Here is a 25,014-nt window from a genome sequence, read left to right on the forward strand (position 1 = left end):
ATATTTGAGTGTCTTTGACAGCATTGCCAGTTAAAAAAGTGTTGCATCAAAAAAGCTAATTGGAAATCAATAAAATAAGAAATAAGTAATGAAGTCAATTGATCAACTAAGAGCACTTAATCCTTTCAATACCAACCCGCCTGAGACTGCCTAAGGTTCTATGATATAAACTTACAGTTTAATGTATCTAAATTATTGAAATTTTATGCAAATTTGTTCCAGACTTCAGCTTAATAATGAGAAAGTTATTTTACTATATTGTCTATTCTTTCAAAAGTTAATTGAAGCAAAGGTAGTATATGCTGACAGAAATATGGTAACAAAAGGGTTAAATATGACAGACGGGTGGAAAACAATAACCAGTATATTACCATGCTTTAATGTAGTCAGTAAGCAGATGACAATGACATTTCTGGTTATCAGACACATATATTTACTTTTTTTTTAAATATCTTGTTAATTGAAAATTCAGTAAGCTAGAAAAAGTTAAATATCACAAACAATAATGTATATTGATAACTTCCTTAAAAGGAGTTTATTAAAAATATTGAAACTCATTCTTACAACATATACTTCTGCTGCTGAGTATTATAGAAAGCCAGATAAGTTACATGGCTGTTTAGAAAAGATGTGTCATTCATAAAAAAGTGACGAAGAAAAGATATAACATTCATATATCTCAAGCATTTATACTGTAAGTCAAATGATTGGATCTATGATTTGAAACAGTTCATGGATTTGATTCACAAAGTAATTAATGGCATTCACTTTGACACCACATAATTCCAGGTTTGATCATGCTACACAACACTTTGGGCAAGTGGCTTCTACTATAGTCTTGGTTTGATCAATACTTTGAAAGTGAAATTTGAAAGATGAGAACCCTTCATATAAGTATATGTTCGTTTGCACCCCTCTATGTCCTGAACTCAGCAGTTCAATAAATGGATAATGATAAAATAAGTACTTGAAGGCAGTGTCCCAGCATGGCTGCAGTCTTACAACTAAAACCAGTAAGAGAATATCACCATTTTGAAGAGTAATAAATTAAGAAATAACAGAGATATTATTGATTATAGAATGTCATGTTTTACTCATTGTAAAAATATTTTCTCATCTAACTATATACAAGAAAAACCATATGCAGTGATTATACAAATGTATAGTATGAGTTTTATAGATTTTATTTTCTTAGGTGCATGAAATTATATTTATTTTTGTACTTTAAAAAAAATCAAGTGCATGTATATCATATTTTTTGCACTCAATCATGTTAGATGCATATACCATTAGAATTGCTATGTCAAGGTGGTCTCAAATTTTTTAAAAATTTGTTTGAAACCAGGAAGAAAAGCATAAATTAAGATTGACATTAAACATGATTAAACCAAGAAAATTGTTAGTGGATACTAACTCTACGGTACAATGCATTAACAATCAAAGCAACCTGTCATGGCTCAGTGAGTTTGATGACTTAATGACTACTATTGAATAGTTATGTTGAGAACAGAATAAAGAACTGCTGTGAAATGTGAATTGATGGCAACCAGTTTGGATGCAAGAAGTCAGAACAGGGGTGATTAGAACTCACTTGAACTAAAATTACCAAACAAGTAATATTTGTGTGTGTTGTGAAAAAAATTCAGAAACCCAGCATAAGACATTTTGTTCTAGTATGTAATATGAATTTATCATGTTGTACATAACAATACATCACCCTTCTCAAAACAATAATTAAACCAAAAATAGTTTAAATATTTTAATGTGATTTCTGATAATAGGAGATACAGATAAACTTGACCCAAAGAATATATGTTCATATTAACATTAGTTTGAATTTTTAGGCAACCGTGCTAAACATGCAAGAAATAGTAGCTAAATTTCCCTCATCACACCCCACTTTTAGAAAGGCAAGACATACTGAAGTCCTAAATATACTGTCTGAAAAGAAAAAAATAGGATGCTCACAGCCAAAACTCCTTTGATTATTAGTGTATTCAGTCAGAGCTGACATAGGATTAGATAACAACCAGAAGTCTATCTAGTAGTAAAATAAATAAACCTTCTGGGAATTAGGATGACCAATGGATGGAAAAGCATATCAGATCTGTTAAAAGAACAAAGATATGAAGTATTTGCCTCATCTCTGACACGTCAGCAGTTTTAACTCAATATTTTCAGTTTGCAATAGACAACAAACCAAAAGCTGTTTTTCCATTATCAATGAATCTTCAGCTAGTATTTAATCTGTATTGCATCCTACTTCTCTAACATATAGAATATAGTTAACAAAAACAGTCTGAAGATACTAAGCTTTTGTATTTATGTATAATGTCATCCTGTATCTTCACCGATCTGATATATATAAAATAATTATGATTTAGACCTAGTAGCCACTGAGGTAAGAGTATATATTAGGATTAATAATTGTTAACAAGGTTCAAGGTTGATATTTTGGCTCGTATTTTATGTAGAACAACCCATTTATTCTTTTGAGATGAATAAAGCAATTACTTAGACCAATTAGAAAATAGAGACTGAATGTTAGATGCAGTAATTTAGAGGTTCGTCAATGCACTTCCAATCATACTAGAACTGTATCTTAATACTACACTACAAAAGGCTAGCATCTTATTCACAAGTTAAATTACCCTCACCAACTTAAATCTAGAGAAACAAGTATATTATCTCTTGATCCAGATTATAAAACAAATGTTTAAATGAAGATGAAATAAATGGTTTTGATAAAAACATTGAGAACTTAAATATTTTTATCTTAGTCTTTGTGTATAAGCAGAGTGAATGGTTTCTATATTTCTGTACACTTACAAAAGGAGATAAGTTTATCTTTCTGATGAAATACTGGAATTGAGCTTATCAGCTGTGATAGAGTTCAGTACAGATGTGTGAGAAAATGTTGATGTTTGAGATAAAGACGAAGTTACTATTTGCTGCTGATTAGAATATTTGGAACTATTCTGATTTTGATCAGTCAGTAATATTTGAAAAAAGTCATTGTCTTGTGACTGAGATTTGATTATCTGCTTACCAACTTGAGCAGAATGATCCTGCTGAGAAAGTTGATTTGGTACTGAATCAGGCAGTTGAAAGTTACTCTCATTACAGGGAAGTTCACTGCTGGCAGTTTTCAGTAGTTGAAGTCCTTGGTTAGGTCGATAACTAAACTTTGCAGCCAGTTCCCATTTGTGTACATTACGTGTGTGTTGATTGCGTTTGTCAGAACGTGTGAATGCACGTTGACAATATTCACACACGTATGGTTTTTCACCTGTGTGTGTACGAATATGTATGTTCAGCTTATCTGAATCTGCAAATCCTTTGTTACAGTATGCACATTTATAGGGTCGTTCACCAGTATGAGATCTCATATGAATAGTCCGTTTGTTGGATTTTGAAAATGTACGATCACAATAATCACATTTATAGGGTTTTATACCTATATTAAAAAAAAAAAGAACAACAATTTAAATCATCAACATCACCACAAATTTCTCTTCAATAAAATATTCTAATACAAATATTTGCTGCTTTTATAAAAAGAAATACAATGGGTTAAAATATCAGCCATCCCGTGATAAATATACAATGAAAGACTTTGATTCTTAATATGTAATTACAACACAAAAGAAAATATAATGTATAACATATATGAGAACAAAGACTGGTGGAGGTGTTTTCTGTTGCTCTGTATTATACGCATCAACAGCAAAGACTGGTAGATTTTTTTTCTGTTGCTGGTTGTGTTAGATGATGAAGGACTTCAATAGGTGGGAAAATGCTGAGAACCCTATCCAGTACATGCCAACATGGAAAAATAAAAGAAATTATGATGATGCATGTCTTCAATTGGTATTTTGATGCGTTTCAATACACTGTTAGATCAAACCATTTACCAAGTCCCAAAATGAAAAAAAGCATGCTTTTGTTAATTTATAAAGTAACTATCACAAAAGTCTTAAATAAGATATTCAAAGAAATATTTCTCAAAAAGTGCCAATCTCTAACTGTGGAGGTAATGTGTGGAAGGAGTGGACCCAGGAAGATATGGGACGAAGTCATGAAAAAAGATCTTCAGGCATTGAGCCTCACAGACAGGATGACAAGAGACCGAGACTTCTGGAAGTTTGCTATGCTTGAGAAGACACATCAAGCTAAATAAAATCTTGGTTGTCTTTGCATACAGGCGTGTCTCCTGCATCCCTCTTCAGCTGAGCAATCCTAATCTTGTGGGTTCATGAGTGCTGGTACCATGTAAAGAGCACTTGTACCATTTCCACATAAAAAGGCACCTGTACTAGTGCTGCATAAAAGCACCCGATACATTCTGTAATGTGGTTGGCATTAGGAAGTGCATCCAGCCATAGAAACCATGCCAAAACTGATATGGAGCCCAGGCAGCTCTTCAGCTGGCCAGCCCCTGTCAGACCATCTAACCCTGCCAGCATGGAAAACAGATGTTAAATGATGATAATGATTATTTTATATGAAACATATTGCTTAGGTTATATAACATAAAATCTACACATTTTGACCTATTTTGACTTAATGAAGCATAATAGTAGTCTTGTAACTGATTTCTACTTAGAAATATGACCAACATAATAAAGCTAATAATAATACTGCTAAGTGCTGTACATGTATTTATGTAACTGAAACTGCTCCTTTTATCACTCTCTAAAAGTGACTGATGAAATAACTAGCCTGTGAGGAAGAGGAAAGGAAAAATTATTCACAGGTAGATATTTTGTTAAACAGGAAGCTGACACATGAAGAAATGTAGTCCCATATATACATGCTAGATCGTATGTGTGTGTGTATGAACTTCGTAATGGCTGTGTGGTTAACAAGTTCACTTCCCAACCACTTGATTCTGGATTCAGTTCTTCTGTGCCACACCCTGGGCAAGTGTCTTCTATTACAGACTCAGGTTGATCAAAGCCTTATGAGTGGACTTGGTAGGCACATGAGTGTCTTTGTGCTCGTTTATATTTCTTCTCTAAAAATTGAAGTAGTGATGTTATTTCTCCAGTTAACAAATCATGCACTGGCTTTGTGCCTTTAAAGTCATGTGAAATAAGAGACCCCTTACTTGAGAAACAGGTAAGGGTTAGTAACAGAAAGGGTATTTGTCTGTAAAACAATTCCTTGCTAAGATGTTCATCTAACCCATACTAGCATGGAAAAACAGACATAAAAACAAACAAAGAAGAATGTATATCTTTATTATAATAGCTAGCATGAGAGTGTCAGTGGAGAAAGAAGTGTGTACTGGATGTTTTTTTTTTCATGCTACTAACACTAGTGAGGTCATAAAGGAATATGCAAGACAAGAAAAGGACAAGGAAGAAAAAAGTTTTCAAAAGCCCTCCTCAATTAAATGGAGGAGGAGTGATGGTTCTATGGCAGTTGTTGAGAGGCTAAAGTGTGATGGGGGGGGGGGGGATCCCAGGTGTCTTACTATTGAAGAGATACAAAACCACCCTGCATTATACAAAGATGGGTGGGAGTAGCTGGAAAAAATATAATTGATGATTGTGATGGGACACTAGAGCATTTCATGGTACAAGAGATGTTCTAGTATCCCTAGTTTACTATTATTCTATTAACAAAAATATTTTTTCTGTTGAATTAGAATGCAGTTGTTACACACCTGTATGAACTTTGAAATGTTTAGCTAATTGACTTGCATCAGCATAAGACCTGTAACATAGTCCACACTTGTGAGGCTTGTCAGTCAGATGAAGTCCCTCATGAAGTTTGGCACTGGTGGCTGTTGTAAATCGTTCAGTGCAAAAATCACATTTATACAGCTTTTCATCAGTATGTGTCAACATGTGAATGGTAAGACATGTTGGTTCTGAAAATGTCAGATAACAGAAGGAACACTTCAATGACTTTGTCCGCACTTCTTCATTGTCAATATGTTTGCTAAGCTTCAAAGATGATGGGAAGGACTTGTCACAGTAAACACATTTATAGGATTTCTTATCATTATGTTGTTCACTGTGTTCTTCTAGCATGGTGTACTGTGAAAAGCTTTCATTACATATCTCACAAGAAAATTTTTTACTCATAGCTGAATCTACTGATACTGAAACTGGAGAAATAGGTTCCTGTTAATATGAGAAATCCAGGTTTGAATTTTAAGATTTCATTATTCAGTATATTCTTCCACTGACATTGATGAGAATCACAAATATTCTCCTATAAAAGAATATAAACTTAACTTTAGATAAACATGTTAAACTTTCAAATCTATAGACTATTCTTAATTGGTTTCAATGATAAATACAGAACTAATACTTTTATACATATATAAGACTATTAGATCATTATATCTATTAAAACATTATTTCAAGTAATTTTCTATCCTTTGACACAACAGAATGCCCAACACTCTTTTAGACAGCATCTGCTATTCAAGAGGAGGAGGGGGAACAAAGACAGATATTAGAAAGATAAAGACATGCACTAGCTTATGAGGTATCGAATTCAATAATCTGTTTAAATAATACAGGGTTTAGCATTGCTTTTCCTCTAAAATTAAATAGTATACCAGTAAAATATCGGTGTTGAAAAAAAAAACGCAGTAAATGCTAAGAAGTAGCTTTTTTTTTAATGTCTTATTTGGCAGATTTTAGCACAGAATCAAATTGTGCAGGTACTTTAATCTTTTTTAAAATCCCGATTTATAATTAACTTACTTTTTTAAGTTATGTAAAAAAAAAACATTACCTACGACGAGCAGCAAGAATTATAAAAATATAACATTTTGCCTTTAACTTATTTCTTTAGAAAATTAAATATTTTTATCATTTGGACATATATTTGTTGCTTTTCTTCAAATGATTGATTCGATTTCATTACTTTGATGTAATTCTAATTTGTTATTTTTTTTACATTTTCATAGCTAATTTAGACATTTTTAAGTCTCGTATCTTTGTAAAAACAGCACCTGCGAATTTGATTGTGACAAGTGTGCAATTTGCAATCAGTCGTTGTTCCCTTTAAATTGTCTCTCCTCTGGTTTAGATTCTCTACTTCGTGTTGATTTTTGTGCCTTGATGTTAGTAAATATCTTTACTAATATCAAAAATGACCTATAAATTTGTATTCTGGTTACTAAAAAGTTTATAAAAGTCGTAAAATTGAATCATGTGCTCCCTGGTATCTAAGTTTATTCAAAAATTGCTCGAAAGTTAACTTTAAAAGTTCTTAGTTACTACCCGTATAATATTAGCGGCAGATGCAGTTGATACAAAACAAAATATGACCTGCCCAGAAAAAAATGTGTTGGTTTGTAAGAGGAAGCGTTTGTGGCTAACTTCCCAGAAATGAATAGTAACTGGAACAATAACATCAAATGGAAATAAAACCGCCCGGGTGGATGTTATTTGAACCTCAGACAGCATGTAATATCAATACAAATAAACAATGTCAAACCATTATCACTGCTGGATTGTTGAGAGAAAACAAACAGCTGAGCGGTCATTATTGAAGTTTACTGCTGCACTCCAATGAAAACTGACACGTGCCATGCTGGTGTTGATGATGAAGTACATAATCTATATCCTATTGCTACATGCCGCTCGTTGCTTCTATCTTCTGTTTACTTACGCAATTCATTGAAAAATTCATACAAGTTGCAACTGTTTGATATGTACGATTTTTGTTAGCAGACATCCGGTTGTTATCGGTGTAACGCTTAATAAGTCATTTGTGAAAATCTTTTCCTTAGATGCATGACTTCTTTGTATTTACCTCTAACACCAAATTATTTCTGAAGTGGAAGAAGTGTATTAATATTAATGTTGACAAAAATCTGGAAACTTCATAAAATCTGACGTCATTCATTAATGAAATATATTCGTTAATTAGCGTGCCTTATAGAGTAGGGAAACATGAACACTACTAACATCTGCAAATACTTAACATTGTTGCCTATTAAGTAGTAAAATTTTGAATCTACTACTTGGCACGAGAACTAGTATATTTTTCAATTTTATTTAGCCCTTTCTTGGCATTATGTATACCATTATTCAGTTATATTTCAACATTTCTTGCCAATAGAGAAAAAGTTAGTTTCTAACCTAGATCCAAGGCCCTTTCACTGGAATTTCAACATCAACAGGGTGTGTGTGTGTTCAGATTTCTATGTTTAGTTTTATGTATGTATTCTCATGCATATGGTTGCATGTCCAGACATGCACATACATACTTAAATGATAAACTTCTGGAAAGTTTCACAGATTTTTACAGTTCCAGTGATGGATTGGATCTGTAGTCTTTGAATCAGCTTTCTCCTTCTTGGTTTTGAGAAACCGAATTTCTCGAGATTGGTATTTAGGCAGTGTGTTACATATTCCAGTGCCTGAATAATTACAGGTATAAACCTAAACTTGTAATCTAGATGGAGTAGCTGTAGATTCCTCAATAGTTCAGCATAGGTATTTTCTTTTTTGCTGATCTTTAGCTCTATGTTAACACATAAATTGGCCAGCTGAGTTCCACAACTGTACACAGTTTCTCTTCTCTGTCTCAAATTACTGTGTGTGTGGGGGATGATTTTTCTTTGAGTTTTATTTAAATTCTTGAGAGAGTTCAAGCCGGCTGCTAACAAATTGACGAGAGTTTTTTAGTTAAAAGAGTTCCTGGTGTTTGTAAATATGTGGTGGAGTTGATTGAACTGTCAGTGCATACCCCCAAGTGTGTGCATCAATTCATATAAGAATCTCAAATGGAGAATCTTTGGAATGTCTTACAAATCTTCACTGTGCCATTAATAAATCGGATTTGGAGAATCCTCTATCAGTTTCTTTTGCTCTTCCTCTGTGAAATTGAGTATTTTTAGGTTTTTGTGTGAATTTGTTGGTACATTACTTAATGCATTCATAATAATAGGTACAAATGAGAATTCATAATCAAGGTACAAGAGCTATAAGTTTTGCAATAATTCACCATAAATGTTCTCTTTTTCCTGGACTTTTGATTGTACATTCAGTGCAAGACTTTTTTTCCCTGTCCCACTGAACAATATCAAGTCTGTTATGTTTGCACCGAATTGATGTTTTTATTGGGGTGTTCCACCAGTATTCCTTGTTTTTAAAGGTGTGAATACCTGCTGGTTCTGATATGCCTTTGATGTATACATCAGAGCAGTCCTTCCTGTAGATAGCATTATAAATAGTCTTTGTAACTATATCATGCCTCAAGGGCAGGTAGTATCTCATAGACTTTTGGGAGCAGCTGCTGATGATGTGGGTAATATCTTCCACACTGGTATAGCAGAGCCAACATTTTTTATCACAACATGGAGATTTGGTGGTATTTTTGTCCTTGTTTATCAAGTATTTAGTAGCTATTTCCTGTTCCTGAATAGCGAAGGAATATCTTTCTAGGTGGGATATAATGTATCTATTGCAGGCCCAGGAGAGATTACTCCTCTTGTCAATGCTGTTGTTGCCCTCGAGCTTATAGGATATGTACCCATGCATTGCTTTTTGCTGGTATGATGCTTATTTCTCCTCCAAGCTTCAACAGAACTTTTCTCATGGTAGAACAATAGTTTTCTGTGACAGTTTACATTTGCCAGATGCCTTAGCTAGGCCGAAATAATGTCTTCACCACTTGACCCTTCTAACCTCTTCTACTTCCCCAAAGCTAGAATTAAGATATCACAGGCCTCCAACAAAATCCATTGTTCTCAATGATATGTCTATCCTTCTGGATAGTTATAAAAGCAAGAACCCTCAAGCAAAAGTTAGTTAGTGACAACTTGAGTTAGAGAAAGCTACCATTAGTTAGTGAATGGACCACTAGAATCATGACCACATGCAGGCAGCCACTAAAGACAAACGGCCAAATCCTGAAGTGGAGAGCGAAAAGAATGCTTAAGATGACAAGACTGGAGATAAAAAAGACGGTAAAGATGATTCCGACAAAGTAAACAGTTCTGAACAGCTGGATGACTCTGAGTCGAATGACAAATCTGAATCTGGAGTTGAGGATTGTAATGATAACAAAGAAGAGACAAATAACAAAGAAAATGATGAGAAAGAGAACGAAGACGATGTGATCAGCCCACGCAAAAGAGCCCAGATGACTTCATAAGGGACAATGTCAGCCCATCTAAGAAATCAAAAACAGAAACTGAAGAGAAGGAAGCTGTAGCACCAGAGTCATGATTTCTGGCAAAATCTCTTATGAACAGAGTGTACTGTTTAGCACATTTCTGGCTAATTTAGTTGGCATTTCATTAAGATGTATAAATCATCATATCATTTGCTATCATCTTTTTTGAGTTCTCAATTAATTATAAATTGTTAAAATGTTGTTTTTTTTCTTCCTTCCATCCTTGTCCTTAATGTCTTGGCAAGATGTTTTCAATACTTGAGTATAGTAGCTAGTTGTGAAACCAATAACATTTACTATATATTTTTCCATGTAGACTGCATTATTAGTTGGCTTCTTCTACCCTATTTTTCCTTCTCCAACCATGCCTGCCAGCCAACGAGACGGCAAATGGAAAAATGGGAGGGGGAGGGGACTTGCCAGCCAGCACTTTTTAAATTTTTAAAAATTTCCTCATAACTTTCATCGCTGATAACATAGCTTTTTGCTACTTTTCATTGTTTACAGAATACAATATCATCACTTGTTTTTCTTTTGTTTTTGTCATCCACCTATAAGTAAATACCTTGTAGGTTTTGCTAGGAATAGGGTAGTATCCTTTTGACTAATTTCAATCGCACAACACGTTGGGGGAGGTACTCAATTACTTTGACCCCAGTGTTCAACTGGTACTTATTTTATTAACCCTGAAAGGATCAAAGGCAGTAGCCTTTGAACTCAGAACATAAACGTGAAAGAAATGCTGCCAAGCATCCTTTCCAGCACAGTAACATTTGTACCAGCTCACTGCCTTACTATAATACGTAAATGATAATAATTTTGGCATGGGGCCAATAACTTAGAAGGAGGGGTTAGTTGATTACATCGACCCCAGTCCCAACTGGTCCTTATTTTATCAACTACATAAGGATGGAAGGTAAAGGTCAACCACAGCAGAATTTGAATTCAGAATGTAAAGAGCTGGAAGAAATGCAGCTAAACCGTTTGTGCAACATACAAACAATTCTGTCAGCTCAGTGCCTTAAATAATGATAACAATCCTTTTTGCTATAGCCACAAAGCCTGAAATTTTGTGGGAAGGGGTTAGTCGATTACATCAACTCCAGTGTTCAACTGCTACTTTTTTTTTTTTTTGACTCTGAAAGGACGAAAGGTAAAGTCGATCTTGGCAGCAATTGAACTCTGGAATGTAAAGATGGACAAAAGGCCACTAAGCATTTTGTCCAGCATGCTAACGATTCTGTCAGCTTGCACTTACTTCTAGGTAAGCCTGCAAAAGTACTCTTAGGTTTTTGTTTGTTGGGGGGGGGGAGTATTTATTTTTGTTGCAAACACTTACTGATAGAAAGTTGTTACTAAGAGTAGATGTGTGGACTCTGGATCCACCATATACACTTCTAATATTTTCAACTTTGTTGATTGTAAACAAAAACAATCACATGTTTTCAGAATATCTCTCAAAGTGGCAGCAGATCTCATTGTTAGGCTGGACAAACAGTTTGTCTAACAATGAGATCTCCCCAATTTCTTAACATATGTACTGCTGAAGCAAGTACATTCTGACACCCAAGTTGCAGTCAAAGAGTGATTAAATATCTCATGACTTGACAGTGCATTGTAACGTTCTGTACAGTACATTGTAACGTTCTGTACAGTACATTCGGGAATGGAGATACATAAGACATATTCGGAGCGTTGTTTTCTAACAATTTTTCTGTAGGCAGAGATTTTGTGTTTTGCATTTTACTCTGATACTGAAAAAGTACGCTTTCAGAAATAATTATCTACCCTTTCCCCAGTTTTAGTTGTTTAATTCCACAAGGTAGCGCACCGTGCAATCAGCCGCTATGGCGTCTAAATCTGATGTCGTGACTAGTGTAGGCATGTCGGATAACGAATACACTGAATATATTCTGAAGAAGACGCAAGCTGTTAAAGAATTGTATCAAAATAATCCGTCAGGAAAAAGAAAATCTGGTAAATTCTGGAAGAATACTCGTTCTAGGTAATATGTTAGTGTTTTTGTCAACACGCTACAGACACGTGTTTACTGGAATTCTCTTAAATATTGATTTTTTTATGTGGTTTATATTATTTTCTAGTCATAAATTTTGTCTTTATAATATGATAGGGAAGATAATTAATGGTAATCTTTCGTTTTACGTATCAAGAAAGTGATTGTAATATAAGAACAATATTGATAATTGCTATTCGCCAAGTTTATTAACTGGTGTTTATCTCCCGGATCGGTTCTAACCATGACCACCCAATCTTTTTCATACGTAGGACTACATCTAATGAAATCTCCTTTTCTAAGTCGATAGTGTGTAATTTGCTATTCCTGGCAAATCGAGCGACCGCGTTGAAATATTAATTCTTCAAGAAAACTGATTTTTGTCTTCGTAGCTTTATCAAGCTCTGTTCTCTTTTAATTATATTATTTGATAATTTAAGTGCTGTAGACGGTACTATTTTAAGGCATAGACACACCGAGCCGTTGTCCAAGGGTCTCGCGGCTTTTGGGACCCAGTGCATTGATTTGTTCGGGAGCGCTAGATATAAGGCTTCTGGTTAAGAAAATTACTCATTTAAAAAAAAATCTTAGTTGTAACAGTCATCCTTTACACTACACACCACACACTGAAACCCATGAAAAAATACGTTTCAAGCACGAACGTCATTAAATTTTCCAGACATACAATAATACCAAGTTACCCAACATATGTATGTATATCCAATAACGCTTTTAAAGTATAAAATATACAGCAATCAGTCGTAGACATTGACAAATGTGAGACCAAAAACGATTGATTGCCAAAATGGAGACCAAAAACGATTGCCAAAATATACAATAAACAAAAATAATAGTATATGATCCAGCATAGTAATAACGAAATAAATCTTGTTTGTTTTAGTGATTTCCAGTTTGTATTGGCTTGCGAATATTCGATAGCGGATCTATTTCAAAACGGGGGCACCAGTTTTCATTTATGTTTTATGTAGTGTTTTTGGTACCGAAAGACTTTCAAACTTCGTATACTTATCTATTTTGTGTTATAGAACAGAAAAAAAATTTTGTATTCGAATTTATTTCATGTAAAAAATTGTCTTATTTCGATAATTTCTACTAATCACTGACGTCTATTCAGTTGAAAACAGTTAGCGCTGTAACGGTGTATATCGTATTAATCCCCTAACCCTAACTCTAGAATCCGAACTCTAAAATTGTTACACACATAGATATGCACAGCGTAATTTATTATATAAACACTATATGCGTATAAATTACGATTAAACCGGATGAAATATGTCACAGGGAATAACATTTTTATGACCGCCTAGCAGTAACTCTATTCAGCTAAATAGACGTCAGTGATTGGTTGAAATTACAGAAATACGACAACTTTAACATGGAATAACTTGCGATGTACGTTTTTCTGTTAAGAAGACTAAGAGTAAAAGATGTTTTATATGACACATTCTACCAGTGTCCCAAGTTTCAAAGTGTTTCGTTAAGAAAATACTGGTGCCCCCGTTTTGAAATAGATCCTCTATGGCTCTTATAAATAATAATAATGATTTCTTTATTAACCACAAGCGATGACAAACAACCCTAACCCACAAAAGAGAGTGGGAGACCTTCAAAGGCTACTCAGGGAAACCTTACAAAAACACAGCCACTCTGACCCCTAAGGAAAGTGCTTTCTCTCAGTTGTCCATCCTCAATATACAGGTACATGTTCAGAGCAGACTCATTTACTCAGACCAAACTCACCACTTTCATCTCCATCTTTCAACAAATTTCGTGGGAGACAGTACCTCCCTCTCTACCCTTATTTGCTTTTCAAGTGAAACATGAAAAAGTCAATAAGGGCTTGTCCAAAGAAGTCTGTCTTCATATTTTTCAATCTCATCTACCATACAATCTCTTTTGCAAAGCTACCAGGTAGATTAAAAAATGCCTGCCCTCCTTGATGAAAGGAAGGTGAGTGGAGGCACATGGCTTAGTGCTTAGAGTCTTGGACTCATGATTGTAAGATTGTGGTTTCAATTCCTGGACTGGGCAATGCATTGTGTTCTTGAACAAAACACTTCATTTCGTGTTGCTCCAGTCCACTCAGCTAGCAAATATAAGTAATCCTGTGATGGACCAGCGTCCTGTCCAGGAGGGGAATTTATACGCTGTGAAACAGGGAAACCAGCCCTTGTGAGTCAGCATGACTCAAGAAGGTAACTTTACCTTTACTTAAAGGAAGGTGATGGAACAATTTTCTCAATGGTCTCAGTTGGTAACCTGGAATGGGGAGTTTTGTTCTGCATTGCAAAATTTTTCTTGGAGACCATGTATTAGCAAAGTCATAATAGTCTGATAAGAATGAAGATAAATGCCCCCAAAATTATTTAATCTTGCTTTTAAGTTACGTTAAAATAAAAGATATATCATGGGGGTGGGGGTTAACCTGTTGAGCCTACAAGGAGCCTCTTTATTGACATTTGATTTGCTTGAAATAGCACCTAATTTCTTCCTCAAATTACACATTACTTTAGCAAAAAACAGACAAAGTAGTCATAAATGTACTATGTTTGGAAATATATAGGATGGTCACAAGAGAATGTCTTTAGTCGTAGATTCATAGACTTGCTTAATCAGGGCTGATCTGGAACTAAGCAACAGGTAAAGCTGAGTCCGTCAAGTAATGGTTTTATGTAATTTGGAAGCTGATTTTTGATTTCTAATGTGTTCAATTCATGAACACTAGAGATATCTAAAGAAGTATATACCTTTGGTGGAGTTTTGGTTCTTGTTATTAGAATATTGAGTTGTTTCAATAAATTCCTCACTACTGCAGGTTCTTATGAAAGAAATTCTAACAATTTTTTTTTCCTTTTTTTCATCTTTTGATTTCATTAAGATAATTCTCTTTATTGTTTTTTACCTTATTAATTTGTAACAGGTTTTCATCTTTAAAAAAAGATAAATGTATGAGTTCAACATGGGCTGAGAAAACTAAAAAAAGACTGGAAATGAAGGCTGTAAAGGATTTTGAGAAAGAACTTAAAGAACGAAAGGCAGCAGAACTTAAGGTAAATATATTTTTTAATGAGTAAATTAGGATTTGATATATTTGAAGTGATAGATATGAAAAAGAAATACTGTAATCATTAATAATTACTGACATTAACCCGTTAGCATTTAAACCGGCCATATCTGACCAAAATAGTTTACCTTTTTTATGTTCAGACTGGCCAACTCCAGTCTCTCACACCTACCCTACAATGTCATTTCAAAGATAAACAATCATATCATCAAAATCTTGAAACTACAAGATAATGCATGATTAATTCGAAGCAATGTGAATAAATAAGCATTACTTTTAACAGAATAATGTGAATGCTAAAGGGTTAAACAGTCGTCTTATAATTAATGGCGATCTTCATACAATTGGAGTCAACATTTCAAATCCATAACATTTTTCAATTAATTTAACAATTTGAACAAGCACCATATGAGATCATGATTTCAGTTATTTTATGGTTTGAGGGTGTATTCCCATATTGGTTTGATAAATTTTTCACTTGCAATCTTTCAAGAAACCAATTAGATCCTGTAACTTAATGTATATAGTTTAAATATCCTGCTTTAAGTTACATTTTCATATCTAAAACATTGCTACTACTGATCTTTCATCCATTATCAATTTAACCAAAAAAGTATGAGTAAACTTGAACAGAGTTGTGTGAAATTCACTCAAAAACAACGTACTTTGTTCACTCATAAACAACATAAGTACATTTCTTAACTCACTATGATTCTTAGATTACACAATGACTAGTATATGGTGACCACATATTTAGGCAAACCATTACTTACTAACATACTTCAAACACTAATTTGCTGGTGTATTGTATTCTTGCTCTATAACTGTACTAGTTTTAAGCTAGCTAACTGAATTTCAACTACCAAAGTTTGTAGTTGGTTCAGTATTTTCTTGATTTCAAAACCTTAGTAATTCCTTTCCTGTCAATGGTTTTCTTCTGGATATTAACCTGTCAGTTAAACGGAAATTGGCATTTAAAACAGAAGCAAATCTAGTAATATTAAACATTATAATTTATGCTTAATATACAAATAAACTTTATAGGTTAAACATTTTTTTAATATTCATTTATAATTTCTTCAAAGTAATATGACTTTTTTTTAATAACAGGAAAAAAATAAACTGGACAAAATCCCGCACTTCAATCATTATAATATAGATTTATTGGGAGCATCTGTAAATGCTAAATGCAATACTTCTTGGTCTGATTAAAAAGAATTTCTTATAGTGGAAGGAATGTACTGCACTGGATTTGTTTCCTTGAAATATCTAATTCCTATATTTTGATGATGCTAAATGAAATTAAGTTGTCAAAGCACTTTTGCAAAATATGTTTTAGCTTTCAAGTCAGCTCTTGAGAATGTACTAACTTTGGTGGAGCCCATCATTTTCTCAAGCATTATTGATAACACACAAATTTGGCTGTTATATCTAGCATGTTGAATGGCCACATAGAAGAGACCTCCATCTTGCCTCATACTTTGAAAATATTCATTTATGAAGGATGTAGGCTAAGCAGGAGGTGTTTGAACAAAACCTATATGCAGATGATCAGGATTAATCTTGGGTGGGAGTGAATATGATTGAAAAGGACAGCGATTAATGTCAGGAACACACTTTCACAACAATAAATCTTTCCCTTCCATTATACTTTAAATTCTCGATACTATACCCAAAGTCACTATGCTCTCTCTCTCTCTATTCTCTTTCTCAATCATGGAGGCTCTTTAGTCTTGTGAGTTACAAAGTAACCTCGGGCTAAGTGGTTGGTGAATTAAGGTTAAAAGGACTTTTAGTCTTGCCAGGGGCAAGGCTACTTCTATAGTTCTACTGCCACAAAAATGCATCCAGTATCTTCCATAAAGCAGTTAGTTTTAAGATAGGCAACCAGCCACACAAATCATGCCAAAACTGAAACCTGCTGTGATCATCTGACTCTTGGATCCTAGTAACTATCCAATCCATGTCAGCATGAGAAGTGAATGTGAAATGATGATGAGTGTAGTTGATCAAGTTAGGTCAGTATACCAATCCCAGGCTATTTTCTTGTCATGTCTCAATACAGTAGTTTGGTCATCAATTTACACTGAGATTCATTGTATATATTGACTGTTGGATTGCCAAAGAATATGGATGTAAGGACAGGAGGTCTGATTCCTGAAGCTTTTTCTATTTTGTCCTTGGTTAGTGATTATCAATTTCAGGTAGAAAATTAAGAAGTAAATTACAACTAGGAAATAGACTGTAGGGAAGTTGAGCTCCTTTTGTTTAGGACAAAATGATGCTTACTTATATAGATATTGAATGCCTACTTAGATAGAAAGGAGAGGACAAAGAACATCTGGATGCCTCTGAGAGATAACCTCCTGAGAGCTACTGGCTATAGACTAGCTAGAGCACTGTCCTAGCCAGGCTATAATTGATGTGAATGCATAATAGTGCAGTAGATGGGGTTAGAAGAGCTAAAGAACAGTGTTGAAAGTAGAGGAAGAAAGGGAAGTAAAGAATGATATCAAGTAAATGTTAGCTACATCTGTCCATGGAAAAAACCAAAAATTGATTTGCTAATAATCTGTGCCTCAAGGAGGAACAGTGTGAAACATTCTTCTAAATTGCAAAGCTGTTTATAAAACTCACGATATGTATCTTTGGGGAGAATTCTCTGCAATAACACTGGTGTACTTGCTCTCGATGGTAGGGAAAAGAAAGTGACATGAAAGTGAAGGTGGATAATAAAATAGTTGTTCAAGTCATGTACGAAGACATTGTAGCTAAATCAGTGAAGAATTTAGTGTAGAGGTAGTTAACATTGATATGGACAATATTTGCTTCAGATGCACATACCATATGTGACATCAGTGGAAGATGCACTTGCTAGAGCAAAATATTAGAAGAGTTGAGCTCAGAACTTAAAATGTTGGGCATCTTAGAAAACTGAGACAAGTAGTGAGTTGCCGTTCATACTAATCCATTCCATGCTATCATTGGAAAATGCATTAAAATGCTGGTACTGATTATGCAGATTGCTCCCCTTTTCAGCAACACAATTATGAGTAGCATTGTTTTCAGTTAGACAGTGTGAGATTAGACCAGCATATGGTGTTCAATATTCCAGTGACTCTAACACACATTGGCTATCAATTAATGATTTTATACATCTACAGAGTTGTTGACAGTTATTTTCCATTAAAAAAAAATTCAATAACTTAATTATGTTTTTTTAAAGAAATCTGTAGTTTGTTTACCAGTGGCTTCCCTTCAAATATTTTTAATTTCAGAATAATAAAATTATAGCAAAACAGAAGAGACTGAGAAAACTTGAAAATGAAAGAAAAGCAGAAGTTGTTCAACCAGTAAGCACCAGTTCCTTGAAATTTTATTTTATGCATGTTTGCATGTATGCAAGTAAACATTCACACATACGCGCGCGCACACACACACACACACACACAGGTATATTTGCAACTATGTGGTATCAGGCTAGCTAATACCCTGTGAATGAATTTGATAGACGGAAACTGCAGGAAGCCTGTCATATATGTATGTGTATGTTTGCAAATGTGCATGAATTTGTACAAAATTTACATTGGACGGATAGGTGTCCTCACCTTGTTTGTTGTTAATATGTTTCAGCTGATATACTCTCCAGCCTTCATCAGGTATCCTGGTGGAATTTTGAACCTAATCCTTTCTTTGACTAATGGGGTACTCTGTTCTAATTCCTAAGATATTTTTTGCTGATGTTATTATTTATTCAAGTCACTGATTGGGATTGAACCCAGAATCTTGGGGTTAGTAGCCCACACTCTTAAGCACTACACTATATGCCCGTGGGCAATTAGAGTGAATTTTTGGACTATAAACCTATTAGTTTTGTATCTTTCCTTAATACTGGTTTCCATATTCTACTCATATCTGCACTGGGTCCGCTTAGGAGGTTATTGTGTCCTAGCATATGTGTTGCCTCTTTTAGTTTTCGTATTTTCCAGTGGTGTTCTCTGTCTATTATTTTAACTTCATCCCGTGGGGGGAGATGGTCTCCATTTTTCCATACATGATCAGCTATACCCGATTTTTCAATATCCCCTCGTATCACAGCTTTATGATGTTCCTCTACCCTTATTTTGAGGGGGTGGCATGTTTTGCCTTTGTATAATCTACCACAACTGCATGGGCTGGAGTATACACAGTCTTTGGTCATATTGTCTTCTATTGGTGGTTTTACTTGGAGGAGATATTTGCGAAGTGTTTATTACTCTTGAACACTGTCCTGGTGTCGTATGGACCGCATTTCTTTTGTATCTTTTCCAAGAGGCCTTTCACATAGGATAGCCAGACTGTAGTCAGTTTATGGGTTTTATCTTCTCTCTTCCTAAATGGAGTGGATAGTATGTGTTTTGGGTAGTTGTTGCTTAATAGATTGTTACTTAGTTTGATCATTTCTTTGTGGTGTGTATATGAGGATCTTTGCTCAATGTTTTAGGCACTGAGCAATCCCTCTCTTTATACTGGATGGATGGTGGGAATTGAAGTTGAGGTATCGTCCAGTGAAGGTTGTCTTGCAGTATATGGATGTCCTGAACCCATACTCAGTGTGTGTTATTAATACATCCATGAATTCTAGCTGATTGTCTTTTTCCTTTTCCATTGTGAACTGTATGGGTGGCTTTAATGAGTTCACATGATCTAGCAGTACTTGGACATCTTCCTGGTGGGGCCAGAGTATAAAGGTGTCATCAACATATTGAAACCATAGGGTTGGCTTTAGTGGTGTTGATTCTAAAGCCAAATTCTCAAAGTATTCCATGTATATATTGGTGATAATGGTGAACCCATAGCTAAACCCACTTCCTGTCTATATATATCTATGTCTATTCTGAAGTAGATAGTTTCTACACAGAAGGTCAACATTTCCATCAAGTTTCCTATTGGTATATTCTAGTGTATTCTTTTAAAGAGGTGTCCATCACTGGTTTTTCTTGAATCACTGATAGTGCTTCATCAGTTGGGACTTTGGTGAATAGACTTATATCTAGACTCACCATTTGTTGGATCCAATGGGGGTATCATTGATCAATTCTGTGAAGTGGGTGGAATTCTTTACATACAATGTTGACTTACCTGCTAATGAACTGATTATATCCACAAGGAAATGCCTCATTGAATGACATGCCAAACCTCTACAACACGTAAGGTGAGGACATCTATCCATCCAATGTAAATATTGTACATAATTCCTCATCTCTAAAATATAGAACTTCATGAATTTGATATTCCATTTCATCACTGCTTGAGTAAAAAAATTGATGATGATCACATTCATTGTTGACATTACAATTGATTGCTCTGCACTTTCAAAGACCGCTGGAAAAAGACAAAAAAATCCCTTGCTTGAAAAAGAAGTAAAGGTTAGCAACAGGAAAAGCATCTAGTTTTAAATTTTGCCTCCAAAATACCCACCTCCCAAGCCATACTAGCATGGAAAAACAAAACGTTAGACAAACAGTACTGTTTTTATGAGTACACCTGTGGGGTATTATCACATCATTGTCAGTTTTGTGCTTACTTTTTCATGCTGATATAAGATGGACAGACAAACCTGGTTTAACTCAGTTCATATTCCAAGTCTCTACTTTCATAGATTGGGAAGCACATGAAATTTCAATGGCTGAAACAACAACAATCAGTCCTGAGTTCTAAGATCCATGATCCACATTACAGTAGATACCTATACAAGGAAGCTTTTTAGTGGCACTGGAGTTGTACATTTCCCTATATTATAATCTTTCTGGAAAAGGACATAGAACCAGTGGCAGGTGTTAATTCAAGATGACTGGTACCTTTTTCCAGCTGGAAATCCAATCTGTCAGAAACAACCTTAAAGCTGGCTGCTTTAGGGTTCGTCATTCAGAGTATACTCCAACTTTCTGTCCTACACTCATCCACAAAGCAGTAAAACAATGGTTGTCCCTCCCTCCTGTTTTTCTGCTTCATTTGTTAAGGTGAGGACTTATGTATCCCATCTCCTAAACATATGTATTTATCATCATCACCATCATCAATCATATTAATATGCTAACTTTTTGTTTTTGTACGTACCTGTTGTGTGCGTCACACTTCAAAGAAGTGGCAAAGTGAGAGAGACAGTGAGTGGTGACGGCGTTCGTTTTGTGTTTTTAATGTTTATCACATTGCAAGAGAAGTAGATACATATACACATTGTTAAATCAAAAGCAGGGGAGAAGAGGGACACAACGGAAGTGAGAGAGACAGCAGATACATAAATTCAAAGGAAAGTTCATACATAGATACATATACACAGCAAACATTGAATGTTAGTTTCACTTTTCATTACCACACGATGATAAAATTAACTCACAAATGGCTGAGTACTCCACAAACATGCATAACATTAACGTAGTTCTCCGGGAGATTCAACCTCACACAGGATATGACAAGGCTGGCCCCTTTGAATTACTGCTACAACTCGAGACATATATATGAATGTATTTGTGTGTGTATGTATAGTTTAGATTATTTAAAACATGCTTGCAATAATAAGTGTCGTGTGGTGGAAATAAACGCAATTACCAAACTTTCATTCATAAATCCATTTATTATTTCGTTCTTTTGCATTTCAATTTGTACATTAAGGTTCTTTGAATATGTACGATGTATTTTAAGGTTAAATAGTAATTCCGTTTACGTTTGTGTAACAGATATTTTGGTTGGATTATATAGTCGTTGGTGTTACATCAATTTCTATATTCTGTAACTGTCACAATATACTTTTCTAGGCCTGAATTTTTTGTGGGGAGCGGGGCCAGTTGATTAGATCAACCCTAGTACACAACTAATACTTAATTTTTCGACTCCGAAAGGACGAAAGGCAAAGTTGATCTCTGCAGAATTTGAACTCAGAACGTAAAGACAGACGGTCATAATATGCAAACATTTCTCATGACACCAGTATACTGTTTACAGATGCTTACATTTTTTATGTTTTCCGTGAATTGTTCACGGGTCCAGCTAGTCCTGTATTATTACTGGCAATTATTCAGAAATTTTTATAAAATTCCAGCATTTTGGAAGTGTTGCTCCACAAAGGATGTTTATTAAAACAAATATCTTAAAAGTTTGCTTTGGTACAAGATGTCTTTCAGGCGTACGGGGTTGCGAGGGGAAATAACTCATAGTGCTTAAAAGAATTAAGAAAGCTATTGAGCTGTGAAGAAGTGTACCAAACAATTAGAATTTTTAAATTAAAGAAGACTTGCTAACCAGTAAGGAAAAGTGTATAGATGTAAAGAAATTATTACTCCTAACATCACTAGCAATGAATGATTATTATTTTATTAAGGCAGAAGGCATTCAGCACAGTATATTATCATCATCATCATTTAACGTCCTTTGTCCATGCTGGCATGGGTTGGACAGTTTGATCAGGGTTGGCAAGCTAGAAGGCTGCACCAGACTCCAATCTGATTTGGCATGGTTTCTATGGATGCCCTTCCTAATGCCAACCACTCCGAGAGTGTAATAGGTTCTTTTACGTGCCATTAGCATGGGTGCCATTTGTGTGACACCAGTATTTGTCATGAATGTGGTAGGTTTCCTTCTCAAGCACAACGTAATGCCAAAGGTCTCAGTCATTGCCTCTGTGAGGCCTAGCACTTGAAAGGAGCTTTTCACATGCCACCGGTATCAGCCACTTTGCCTTCATGAGGCCCAGTTACATGACACTTTGCCTTCATGAGGCCCAGTTACATGACACCAGCATCAGCCATGACTACAATTTCACTTGGCTTTGTGGGTTTTCTCAAGCACACCATATTGCCAAAGGTCTTGGTCACTAGCCGTTGCCTCTGTGAGGCCCAGAGTTTGAAGATCATGCTTTGTCATAAAGCAATTAGTTTGCCTTCAGTTGTTCGTTATTAAAGTATTTTGTTTTATTTTGTTGCAGATAAAGAATTTGAAGAAACTTAAGAATATGAAAAAGAAACTTTTACGCAAAAGTAATATTCAAATAAGATGATTTGCTACACACCTCTGATATTGTATTATGTCTTTTGTATAAATAAATGTATAAAAATACTTTTACTATTAAGTACTTTTGGTTTTTGGGTTATTTCTTTTAATTTTTTAAAATTTGCAATTAGTGATTGGACATTTGAGATGAAAGTGAAGATAACTGTAATGAGTGTGTGATTAGTGCACACATGCATCTGCCCACAGCCTCCTACCTCATAGCTATCCATCACAACAACTAAGTCATTTTTTAGATATGCTCCTAAAACCTTTGTGCTCATTAATACCCATTACCCAGTTATGTATGGGATGGCATGGATTTCATCCAACACATCCCTCCCACTGTCACAGAAGGTACTATGCTCACAAGTTTTGATGTCACCAATCTCTATACTAATATACCTCACACTTTAGGCCTAGAAGCAATCAAATACTGGGTAGAGAAACATAGAGTATGGATAAATGAACGCTTCAAGACTGACTTCATCACCAAGGTCACACACCTAATACTAGAGAAAGATACCTTTAGATTCGACAATAAAACATATCGACAGATAAAGTGCATGGCTATGGGTACGCAGTTTGTGCCCTCATATGCAAACTTAGTTATGCGATACTTGGAAGAAAAACTTTATGAGAAAGTAGAAAAAAAAGCTTTTGATCAGGAATACCAGAAATATATCATTAAACAGTGGAAACACTTCCTTGATGATTGCTTCATCTTCTGGGACAAATTGAATGAAGATATGAATATATTTAACAATATACTGAACAAACTTCACTCATCCATCAAATTCACGACATAATCCAGTTGCAATGAACTACCATTCCTGGATATCCACATAAAAATTCAGAACTCTTGAATGTTTGAAGGTAAAGTGGAGAATTTGAATTCTTTATTCCAAATGTGGCTCATCTCTACAAATGTTCAGATATATATATGTGTGTAGCATTGGGATGTTCTAGCTTTATGCATATATATATGTATGTATATGTGTGTGTATATATACAAATGTGTATTCGTGTATATATGTGTGTGTGTATATGTATGTACATGTGTGTGTATGTGTGTATATATATATATATATATATATACACACACATATTTATATATATATATAATTTTTCAAAGTAAACTCTAATCATTACCAATATAGCATAAGATTTCACCTCAAAAAATCTAAATTAGATTCTTTAAGGATCATTCTCCTTGTTTATATATCCAAAGTTTAAAATTTTTACATTTAATAAAGAGATTTGACACCGATGTTTAATTTATATCCATGTATATAAATTAAACATCGGTGTCAAATCTCTTTATTAAATGTAAAAATTTAAAACTTTGGATATATATATATCTATATATATTCGTTTTATTTTATTTACTGATTGATTTTTCAAAGGCTGGATATACATATATATACATACATACATATATATGTGTGTGTATATTATCATCATCGTTTAACGTCTGCTTTCCATGCTAGCATGGGTTGGACGATTTGACTGAGGACTGGTGAACTAGATGGCTACAGCAGGCTCCAATCTGATCTGGCAGAGTTTCTACAGCTGGATGCCCTTCCTAATGCCAACCACTCCGAGAGTGTATTGAGTGCTTTTACATGCCACCTGCACAGGAGCCAGTCCAGCGGCACTGGCAACGATCTCGCTCGAATATCTCTACACGTGCCAGGAAGGTGATGCTGGGCACAGGTGCCATCACGATTTTGCTTTC

General features: G+C 34.7%; 2 protein-coding genes across 3 annotated transcripts; one reads left to right on the forward strand and one right to left on the reverse strand.

Moving 5' to 3' along the window:
* Positions 1–508: 508 nt before the first annotated feature.
* LOC106878191 (zinc finger protein 239) lies at positions 509–7,733 on the reverse strand. Of its 2 annotated transcripts, none has more exons than XM_014927347.2 (3): positions 7,639–7,733; positions 5,672–6,225; positions 509–3,457 (listed from the first exon to the last, which is right to left on the reverse strand). In XM_014927347.2, exons 2-3 carry the CDS (start codon positions 6,093–6,095, stop codon positions 2,844–2,846), a joined length of 1,038 nt encoding a protein of 345 aa, XP_014782833.1. In that variant the 5' UTR covers positions 6,096–6,225; positions 7,639–7,733; the 3' UTR covers positions 509–2,843. The 2 variants fall into 2 exon arrangements, with proteins under 2 accessions (XP_014782833.1, XP_014782826.1); XM_014927340.2 differs by having other exon boundaries at positions 7,465–7,729.
* Positions 7,734–11,945: 4,212 nt separating this feature from the next.
* Positions 11,946–23,361, forward strand: LOC106878208 (coiled-coil domain-containing protein 86). Its single transcript, XM_014927357.2, has 4 exons — positions 11,946–12,157; positions 15,108–15,237; positions 18,530–18,604; positions 23,215–23,361. The coding sequence occupies exons 1-4, from the start codon at positions 12,000–12,002 to the stop codon at positions 23,284–23,286; spliced, it is 435 nt and encodes a 144-aa protein (XP_014782843.1). The 5' UTR covers positions 11,946–11,999; the 3' UTR covers positions 23,287–23,361.
* Positions 23,362–25,014: the final 1,653 nt, after the last annotated feature.

This window comes from Octopus bimaculoides, chromosome 1 (assembly GCF_001194135.2).
Source record: "Octopus bimaculoides isolate UCB-OBI-ISO-001 chromosome 1, ASM119413v2, whole genome shotgun sequence".
Lineage (NCBI taxonomy): Eukaryota > Metazoa > Mollusca > Cephalopoda > Octopoda > Octopodidae > Octopus > Octopus bimaculoides.